Here is a 10,912-nt window from a genome sequence, read left to right as displayed (position 1 = left end):
CCCACCTGCCCGATCCAATGCTCCTGACTTCCCCTTTCTCCAGGTTCCCACCTGTGTATCCTTCTAGACTGTGGTTCCCTACAGATCCTGCCTGAGCACTGCATGGACACCAGAGCCCCAGCCCAGGCCTTGCCAGGCAGGAGTACTCCTCAGAGGACGGCCACTCCTCATCTGTCTGTGAACACAAGCCCCTTGAGAGCTGTGGGCCCCCTGCTGCGGCCAGCAGTGCCCAGCCCAAAGTACCACAGACAGTGACTATGAGTGGAGACAGTCAGGCAAGCTGGGGGTGCCAGATATCGCTCAGGCACTGGAGGAAACTGAGGCCGAGTCCCAGAAGCTGGCCAAGGGCTGAGAGGAATGGAGGACCCAAGAGCCCTGACCCAGCCCATCAGAGAGCTGGTCACTTCCATGTGCTACTGGCTTGTGGCCCAAACACAGCAGACTGACATCCTGCCTGGCTTGGCAGCCAAGCAGCTGGATGAGATATGAGAGAGTCTAGGCTCCTGAACTAACCATGGATGAGCCAAAGCCTAGAGGAGGGTTGGTGCCCCGAGCCCCACGCAGATGTCAAAGACAATGGAGCAGTAAGCAGCTTCTGCTCCTCCCTGGACCCCGAGTGGGTTGGTTCAGGTCCCCCCAGCCCTCAGGGTCTTACCTAGGAAGGTCCCAGTGAAGCCCAGTGCAAAGAAGCTGGAGAGCACCAACATGCTGCCAATTCCCAGGAGCACAAGGCCCACCTGGTAGGCTGTGGGGTTATCCAGGCTGTCCATCCTGGGCTGGCTCAGCATGGCCTGTGTGAAGCTGCAGGCAAAGGGTGGGAGAGATAAGAGGTCACTGCTGTGAAGAGGGAGCTGTCCCCCTTTCCCACCCATCCCCCAAGTGGCCCCCAGAGTAGCCAGTCCAAGGGTCTCAAACTCAGTGCCTGTTGGGGACAGACAGGTGACAAAGTGGCTGCAGGTGGGATATGGGGCACCTAGAGAGTACCGTCCTGCTCTAGGGTAGCCACCCTGATGCAACAGCCCCCTACCACCATGAGGGAAGTGACCAGAATGGGGGCCCAGGCCTGCCAGACCTTTTAGTTTTTCAAGAGAAGTCAGAAATCCTGATTTGTATGCGAAATATCCTATTTTTTTTTAAATAGGCAATTAATGAAAACTATTTTGGACTCTGTGCATATCAGCTGGCCATATTCAGCCCATAGGCCACCAGTTTGCAAACTCCAATCCTGTCCAGTTAGTAACTGGTACTAAAGAAGAAAAGTAAGGCTCAGAAAATTAAAGACGCATGCCCAGTGCCCACATGCTCCTGCAAATGACATGTGTGACCCGTGGTCTTGGCATACCACTCCCCTAGCAGACTCAATGCCTTAAAGCCTGGGGCGTACTCTGCCCCTGCACAGGACTGGCCACATCCTGGGCAGCACCTCAGAGGTCCAGTATGTCTTCTTTCCACACCTGAAGTGCCCCCAGCAGGCTCGTTTTTGGGCCAACACATGGAATGCCTTGTTTAAAGGCAAGTGGGTTGACCAAAAGGAGGTGTCTATGCTAGTGGATTTGGAGATGCAGTTTCTCCAGTTGGCTCCTAAAGAATGGAATGCTTGGTGCAGCTAGGGCAAAGAGACTGGGATCACGGTAATGCATAGGAGCAAGGTTCAGGGTCTATCTCCTTAGGAAGGAGGAGGTGCTGATGGGAGGGACACGCACCAGGGAAAAGATGTGTGTGGGAGCAAGTGCATGCATGTACCACAAACATACATTTTCCATTACTCCAAGATTGTAACACTCAGAAGAGACAAGATCTTCTGCCTTATGCAAGGCAATTACTTGCACTCGCTTTGTACCATGTAGCAAGGCAGTTCCCTATCCATTCACCCACCCACCCACCCATCCGTCTGTTAGTCTATCTTCTATCTACCCATCCATGTATCTATCCATCCATCAATCTATCCTTTATCCATCCATCCATGCATCCATCATAAAGTATCTGTTTGACAGGCTCTTTCAAGTAGAACAAACCCATCTTCATTCATTCATTCCACTGATAAATTCACATTGTCGTAAAACTGTTCTTATGTTAAGCTAAAACAGCAATCCCTGGAACTCCTTCCTCCAACTACTTTCAGCTCTTAGAGAACAGAGGCTGATTCTCCTTCCCCCTCGCACCCTGACCGTCTCCAGGCAGAGTGGGTTACAGTATATATTCATCAACTAGAGGGAAAGCAGCACCCCTTGCCCTTCTCTTCTTCCTCCTCCTAGAGCAGAGAAAGGTAAATGGCAAACAGAATACCCTGCACAGAAGCCTGCATGGTGAAGTACACGTGTGTCAGGGCACACCTGGCCACTGGTCAAGCTGCCCACATGCCCAGCTCTCCACCCACCACTGCCCTCCCTTAGCCCTCCTGCTGCCCGGGCTCAGGGTCACCCTGCAGCTCCAAGCTGAGCCACTGGGATTGGCTCAGGGTCATGCACACCGAGTGTTGTGCCAGGTCAGCATGCCCATGCCCCGCCCACCTATATCCTGCCTCTCTATGCTTTCACATGACTTTTTGGTAAACAAGCAGCCCTCACCCTCAGGGCAGCCCTGTGACCCAGGCACACCTTCTACCCTGCAGACCCAGCAGCTAAGCCCATGGAACAGGCAGCTTTGGCACCTAGCCTCAGCATACTCCCCATCTCTCCCAACAGGTAGTGGAATGGAAGGCAGGGAGAGGCTGTGGGCCCTGGCAAAGCTGACTTCCCTACTCAGGGCTAGCTCACCTGCAGGCCCTTGGATCCTTGGTTACCACTGCATTAAGGGGAGAGGGGGAGGGAGAGAGAAAACACTCAGACCTCCATGTCTCAAGGGCTGGGGTGATGCCTGCCTGTTTAGCTCTGGTACTTGTTCCTCCCCACCCGGGCTGATTCCCAGCCCCCAAACATAGGACAATGAGGACTACTGGGCCCACAGTCCAGCACAACTATCTGCCTCAAGTTCTCAAGGCCTACCCATGGTTGCCGATAAAAGAGCTGAGGGCTCCTGGCAGAAGAGTAGGACTGGGTTTCAGACAGACCTGGCACCCTGGGCCTCAGTTTTTGCCTCTGTATGATGGTGACAGTAACCCCTCCCACATCCCTGTGCAGAATTGCTGCCAGGTTGCTGTGCACATGCTGGTGAACATGAGACACGCCAGACGCAGCTATGGGTCTGAACAGTGGGAAGGACAGAAGAGTGAGCCAAGGGTGACACCGTGGGAGTGATGAAGCACCGGGTGCCATGCAGGACAGGCACACTAGACAGGAGTCCAGAAGGCCATGGTGAGGCTTAAACTGAGATGTGATGGAAGAAATTCTCCAGGGGAAGGGGGTGGGCAGGGAGAACATTCCAGAAACAAGAATAGCACAGCCGGTGGGGAAGCCTGCAGAGGTGGCTTCCTCTGGGCCTGCAGTAAAGAGTTTGGAATGCATTCTACATGAGTGGGAGGAATAGGGTGGGGAGACCAGTCAGGTTGTTGCAACAGTCAGGGGAGTACTAGGGGACTGAGAGAGCCCAACTAGAGCCTGGATTGGAACAGATCTGGGGCTCGTGGTGGAGTCTCGGTTTTCCACTTGTGCTGGGCTGGCTCCAGCTCCTCTGCCAGAGTTCATTTGCACCATCCAAGCAGTAGGCACACTGCCCAGCTGAGTGCACACAGCTGGGCCAGATGAAAGGGAGCATCTCACTCTGATGTGCTGTGCCTGAAGCAGCCTCCCTCGGGGATGGCTCCATAGAAAAAACCATCTGGCTATAAGCAGATGAGGATTCCTGAAGAAGGGCAGATCTAGGGCCAATGATGGGGAGCAGAAGGCCCTGAAGCAGCTGTGTGGCTGCCCTAGACTTCACCCTGGGCCTTGGTCCACCTGCTCCTTTTCCATCCTTCACCAGTGGGAGGAAAGGGCCCCACAGGGAGCACCTCTCCAAGTTCCCTCAGCTCTTTGTCATATGGTTCCCCACAAAGCACTCCAGAAGCACTCACCCCAAGCTTCTCAGCAGAGAACCCTGGCCAAGACCCTCCAGAGTTCTGTTAAGGAGCCCTTTGGGCATGCAGGCTGCGTACTCTGGGACCACGACAAGTGGCAGGTTTGCAGGAATGGCATGGCGGGCCCTCGTCAGGTGACCTGTGGTGTTCTAGCTCCTCCATAAGTCAGGAGAGCATAGTCCATTCCACATGAAAAATTAACAGAGGGACGAGTGGCTCCGAGGGGCAAATGCTCCATAACAGAATGAAGTAATAAACAGGCAATTTCCTTTGGAAATATTCTGTACTGGGGACGGGAGTGGAGAGACTCATTCAATTGTCTCTGGTTCTATTTTTAAAACTTAGATTGAGCTTTTGGTCAACAATGTGACTTCAGGCTGTCTGCAGTCTGCTCCCCTGAAATCCTGGAACCTGGGTGGAGGCAGGGAAAGATAGTCACCACCACTGTGTCCTGGCCACAGGCCAAGCATCTGGCTCCAGCCTCCTCCCAGAGCACCTCCACTTTGGCTGCCAATGCATCCTTCCAGATCCTACTTCTAACCAAGGCCCTTCCTGCATGGCAAACCCCCAATGGTCCCCACAGCCTGTAGAGTTAAGGCTGAGATCACCTATGCCTCTTGCTCCCTCAACCTAGAACTCCTTTCTACCATAATGCTGGCAGACCTGCTAAGCTTCCCTGGCTCAGGTCCAAGTGCACATCTGCGTAATCCCTACCTTGAGTGTGGGCTGACCTGTGGACACCAGGTATATCAACTGCAACAGAGCAAGGTCAAGGCATTTCACAGCTGTAATTAAGTTCCCCGGTCAGCTGACCCACATTAATTGAAAAGGAGATTACCTTGGAGAGGGCGGCTTTCAAAGGGGGTCTGGCTTGGAAGAAGCCAACCACCATGCTGAGGGCAGGGGATGGGGGAGGGATGAGCATGTGTCAGAGAGTGGCAAGCAGGCTCTAGGAGATGAGGGCCTCAGTCTTCGGTCCTATAGCCACAAGGAATTGAGTCCTCCCCACACCCACCTGCCCTATTCACTTGCTCCTTAGTGACCATATCCTGTGAGCAATTCCAGCCAGGCACTGGATGAAGCAACCACTGGCACACAGATGGCCACAAGGAAGACAAGCCACATGCGTGCTGACATCCCATCGATCCGGCCAGCCTATGAGCAGGGTGCACCTGTTCCCGAGCAACAAGGAGGGGTGAAGTAAGTCTGCTCCCACCACCCCAACCACAGCTCTACTCCTACTAAACAATGCACACAGAAGCTAGTCTTGATTCTCACAAGCCCCCCCCGCCCCGCCCCAAAGCCCAGCATCCCTGATGAGGAGAGGAAAGAGACAACTGTCATCAGTGAGTGCAGCTCAGCCAGGGTGCAGGACGGTGCTGGGCTGGGGCACTCTGCCTGGCTGGTAGCAGATGGCTGGTGGAGGGAAGAACCAGTGGGCCCGAGGAGATGGGAGAGGTCTGGTGTATATTCGCTGTCTGGTGATCCGAAAGGTGATAAGAGGAAACTAGTCCTGCCTGTGAGCATCCTTTCTCTCCTCTCAGAAATTTCTTGGAGGGGCTAGTTCAACTAAGAGAAGGTAGACAGCAGGCCAGGCCAGCACTGACATTGAGAGAGCTGGAGAGGAGGAAGAGCTGGGGGCTACCGTCTATAAGAAGCTGGACATGGACTGACCTCCTCCCGGATCTCCCAAGGGCCCAGGACTCAAGAATGAACCAGAGAGTTTGCTGATATCTACACATCAAGAGCTGGGCTTCAGGTCAGATTGTCCCCTTGGTCTCCTAGGGACCCATGAGGGCCTAGAGGAAGAAGGAGGGACACCAGCCAGGGGACCAGGGACCAGAGACCAGGGGCCCTCTAGCTTTTTGTCTCCTGCTGGCAACCTACCCAGGAGAAGGTGTCAAATCCAGGCACAGAGGTCCCTCCTTTACCCACTCCTCCTGGCTCTACAAGTAGAGCTGTAGGGACCTGCTCAGCGTTGATGTCTGATGAGTCCTCTGCGCCTACACTCCACAGTCAACGTTCTCCAGCTACACTCCATGGCGCCTTCTCTCTTGGGTGCCCTAATAAGCCAGGCTGCCACCTGCAGCAGGGCCTGCCTTCCTTTACCCCTAGACCAGCTGGGCTGGCCCCCAGGACCCCTTCCATCTCTGTCCCAGCCAGAGTTGCCAGCACTTGTGAAGTCTGACTCCCAAGGCAAGGCCAGGTCTGCTCAGTCTTGGATCCCCCTGCATGTGCCACACACTCAGTAAGGGGCTGGTAGGTGATGCACCTTCTCCTGACCAGCCTCAGGGGTTCCTGCTCCATTTCACAGACAGGAGACCAAGACTCAAGAGAGCCTGCTTGGTGGTCTGCTCAAGGTCAAATCCAGGCACAGCTTTGCAGGTCAAGGATATTATACTTACATAACCATTTAAAATGTAACCATGTATACAACTCAACAACAAACAACCTGATTAAAAAGCAGGCAAAGGACTTGAACAGACATTTCTCCAAGGAACATGTATAGATAGCAAACAAGCACATGAAAAGATGCTCAACAACACTGATCAGGGAAATGTAAATCAAAATCACAAGGAGATACCACCTTATGTTCATCCAGAAGGTTATTTAAAAAAATAATAAATAACAATTATTGTCGAGGATATAGAGAAATTAGAATCCTTGTACACTACTGGTGGGAATGTAAAATGGTGCAGCCACTGTGGAAAATAGTATGGAGTTTCCTCCAAAAATTAAACATAGAATTACCATATGATCCAGTAACCCCACTTCTAGGTGTATATCCCAAAGAATAAAAGCAAGGACTCAAAAGAGATATTCGTCCAGCATATTCATAGCAGCATTATCCACATTAGCACTATCCACACAAAAAGTGGTAAGAACTCAAAGTGTTGGACAGATGAATAGGTAAACAAATGTGGTATATACATACAGTGGGATGTTATTCAGTCTTAAAAAAAGAAGTAAATTCTTTTAAAATAATTTTTTCAAAGTGCTTTTTTTTTTACCAGTTTATTGATATAAAACATTGTATAAGGTATCAATGTGATGATTTTATATGTATATACAGTGAAATAATGAGCACGGTCACCTCACATAGTTACCATTTTTGTATATGTGGTGAAAATTTTTAAGATCTACTCTCTTAGCAACTTTCAAATTTATAAGACAGTATTGTTAACTAGAGTTACCATGCTGCTCATTAGATCCTAGGACATACTCCTCTTCCAACTGGAAGTTTGTACCGTTTGACCACCTTCCCCATCACCCCTCACTGTGCCCCCAGCCCCTGGTAACCACCAATCTGTTTCTATGAATAGTCTTTTTCAGATTCCACGTATAAGTAGAATCATAATAGTGTTTGTTCTTCTGTGGCTGCTTATTTCACTTAGCATAATGTCCTCAAGGTTCATCTTTATTGCAAATGGCAGGATTTAAAAAGAATGGAAATCCTGAAATGTCACAACATGGATGAACCTGGAAGATATTATGCTAAGTAAAATAAGCCAAACACAAAAAAACATACTATATGATACCACACATACACTTAAATACGGTTAAAATAATAACATTTTATGTTATATACATTCTACCAGAATAAAAAATTTAAAAGATAACCCAGTGCAATGTGTGGGCCAGAGAGAAGGAAGGAGGGTACATGTGCCCTTGAGCATTATTCCTTTCAAGTGGATGGTGTTTAACACCTGACCTATTATCAGTAAGGAGAAAAGGACATCTGCAGCAGGCGAGGGCCCACCACACTCCCCTGTCTGTCTCACTCAAGTCTGTTCTCATCCAGTGCCTGAAGGTCCTCAGCTCCTTGAGGCTGAGTGCCTGCTGCCAGAAGACCGCGGAGTAAGGGCCACACCTAGTGCCCACCTGTGCCAGCCCTGTCAAGAGGGCCTTCTCCTGAGGACACTGAGGCTGGGAGGCTGCAGTGGGTAGGACAAGTACAAGCCTGTCTGGGGCAGGGCCCTCCCTTCCCAGCACCCCTGGCAGCCCCTTCTCCATGAGAGAGCAAGGTGGGAGAATCAGATCTACAGTAACCGTGGCACTGTGAAAATAGATGGGGCAAGGCCTGAGGAGAGAAGGGCAGGGTAAGGAACAAGCGACTTATTTATAGGTCTAGAGCACCTTTTAAACGGTTTTTAAAAACCATGTTGGAGCCTCCCAGCCATCCTGTGACCTTTCTCCAAGGTCAGGGGTTAGCAGGGCTCCCAGTGCTGGCTCAGTCCACTCTGCATTTAGCCTAAGTACTCACTGATCACGGCTGAGCCAGGTGCAGTATTCATCCCTGGGGATAACATGGCTTATAAGACAAACACGGTCCTGACCCTCCTGGAGCTGACAGTCTGCTAATACAAAGAACTGAGCGTGGGTGCTAAGGACTTTGCAGAGGCTGGTCATCACACTGGGGCTTCTGCACACAGGATGTAGTCAGAAGGGCTCCCTGGGGGACACTGTGCACAACGAGAGCTAACTCAAGAGAAGAAGCCAGATCTGAGAAAGGCAGGAGGGGGAGCTGGGGCAGAGGCCCTGCCATAAGAATTTGGGGAGGTGATCAAAGTTGAATCGGCCAAGCCAGTTGAGGAATCTGAGTGTTATTTTTATTGCAGTGGGAAGCCAGGGATTGGGGTGTCAGGCAGGGATGACTCGGTTTGATTCTCACTCTAACAAGATCCCCGTGAGGCTGTGTGGAGTAAGGACATTTCCGCATGGCCAGAAATGAAAGGGAGAAAGGGTGGGTCCCGGGGTGTGAACCCCAGGTTGTGCTGCTGGACTGAGTAGGAAGATCAGGACACAATCAAGGATGTCTCCTAGGTTTCTAGCTGTTCAAGTAGGAAGAGGGAGGCTGCATTACTGAGCTAGGGATGGGCAGGGAAACCAGAACTCGGCACTGAGACAGAGAGAAGTTCCCTGGGAAGGCCAGCATGGTTGCGTCAGCCTGGTGTGCTTCCTGGCTCAACTACTCATCAGCTTTGGCCCCAATCTGATGAGTGGGCTCAAATACTCACCCCTGAAGTGCTGTCGTGACTATGGGGTGCCACAGGTATGAGGCATCGTGGCTACCAACGCCTGTGCTTGGTGATGGTGGTGACTCAGGGCACAGACCTGACCTAGTCTGCTGACTTTAGGCTGAGAGCCATGAGGCACAAGCCCTCTCTTGGCTGTGGGTAGGCAATGACGGTAGTACCAACACACTCTGGGGCAAGAATGAAAGCTCTCTCCAGCCGTCTGCCCTTTCCTAGCCTCACCACTCCTATGGAGACTGCCCCTCCCTCCTGGCCCTGGGAGTGTGTGCCTGGGGTTCAGAGGGGCGGCCCTGGGGCAGGCCTTGCAGAGAAACAGGCTCTCCACCATCTTGCCAGAGGAGACCTGAGCTCCCAGCCTTAGGCTCAGACAGGCTACTGACTCCTACCCTGCCGATGGCAGACCAGGGCAACCCTCCATTGTAAGGGGGCCACTCCATATGGCAGGGGTGGGCAAAGAGGACCATCCCCTCTCCCTCTAGACTTCCTATTCCTATGAGCCATAAAACCTCAAACATATCATTGGTCCTTTTCAAGCCTCACCTTTTCATCTGTACCATCGGACTCTGCCTGGAGACTACTAATGTGAAAACACTCCCTGGGGCACGAGAGCCAAGTCCCTTGCCCCTTTGTTTGGTGAATAAGACTTTTCTTGTCCAGCATATTCATAGCAGCATATTCATAGCAGGTGCCACAGGCCCCACCAAGATCCTTGAGATACCCATCTTGGCCTGGAGCAAAGAAGTAAAGAGATGACAGGCAGAAAAGGCCAAAACACACAGGCCAGGAGTTAAAAATTCAGAGCGGAAGGCTGGCCCTAGCAGAGCCCATCCTCACACACTGCCTTGACAGTGGGAAGATAGTGAGCATGTACTATACAGGCGGCCCAGACATGAAGAGGGAAGACTGAGGCATGCATCTTTCAGAGTGCGAGTGTGAATGTGTGAGCAGTATGAGGGGCCCAGCCAACATTCATGAATGTGCCCTTGGCATTTACAGAGGCCCACTTACCACGAGCAGGATGCTTCACCTCATCTCCATGCCTGCAGGGGCAAGATGGGGCCTTAGGCAACAAGCAGCTAAGACTCGGCCCCCAGTGATGGCTCCCATATAAGAAGACTGGAATCCTCATGTACCATTTCTCACTTTTTAAAGCACTGCCCAGGCAACGTTCAGTCTGTGAGGTAGTGTGTCACTGCGATGGTTCTCATGGAACCTCAGGAAGTAAGAACTGGGCTCAGGGACAGCCCATGCTGGGTGTGGCCACTTGATCCCACTCTTCCTCTTCACAGCCTCACCCCACTCCAGGGCACCCAGCCCTGTGTCTGGGCAGCAGCATTTGTTCTCATGTGCCACAGGTAGTACTTCATCATCTAGTACAAGTTCATCCACCCTGGTCTCTTTCTTTGATGGCAGGAGGCCCCGCTTCCTGAGAGGCACCTGCTTCCTGCCTGGAACTTCCTGGCAGGAACTCATATAGAGGTTTTGTCTATATACTGGAGGCCTGGGATACGAGCTTGGCAGCCATCCAGGTCTTGTCCTCTGTACCTGGATCCCAGGCAGGTGGCACTGTCCCTTCCCAAGGTCAAAAGGACTCCTTTGCTGACAGGAGTCTAATAGCCCAGAAAAGGAAGGGGTGTCTTGCTGTGGCATGAGGCCTTGGAGAGTAGAATTCTCTGTACATTCGAACACAACACTCCCACGTCTTGATGGACCCCAATACCCCTAGTAATAGCCTCCCCTGAACCTCAGGTGTTCTGCCCAGCCTGGGTGAGCTTACCAGTGTGAGCGCAGAACATTCAGGAGCAGGATGGCCCCTCCCAGCACGTAGCAGGCCAGGTATGGGGAGCCGAAGGCCCGGCTCAGCTTGCGAGTTTTCTGTTCC

General features: G+C 52.0%; 1 protein-coding gene across 1 annotated transcript in view; it reads right to left on the bottom strand.

The window, feature by feature from the left end:
* The window catches only part of LOC102891834 (phosphatidylethanolamine N-methyltransferase), a 16,001-nt gene extending 5,095 nt beyond the window's left edge, over positions 1 to 10,906 (bottom strand). The window contains exons 1-2 of the mRNA XM_025044400.1: positions 10,808 to 10,906; positions 656 to 801 (exon numbers count right to left, since the gene is read on the bottom strand). Of these exons, the coding sequence (XP_024900168.1) occupies positions 656 to 788 (133 nt within the window). The 5' untranslated portion in view covers positions 789 to 801; positions 10,808 to 10,906. The remainder of the gene's footprint in view (positions 1 to 655; positions 802 to 10,807) is intronic.
* Positions 10,907 to 10,912: the final 6 nt, after the last annotated feature.

The sequence above is a fragment of the Pteropus alecto genome, unplaced genomic scaffold (genome assembly GCF_000325575.1).
Source record: "Pteropus alecto unplaced genomic scaffold, ASM32557v1 scaffold52, whole genome shotgun sequence".
Lineage (NCBI taxonomy): Eukaryota > Metazoa > Chordata > Mammalia > Chiroptera > Pteropodidae > Pteropus > Pteropus alecto.
The sequence above is the reverse complement of the archived record's forward strand: the minus strand, read 5'-3'. Positions and strand labels throughout refer to the sequence as shown.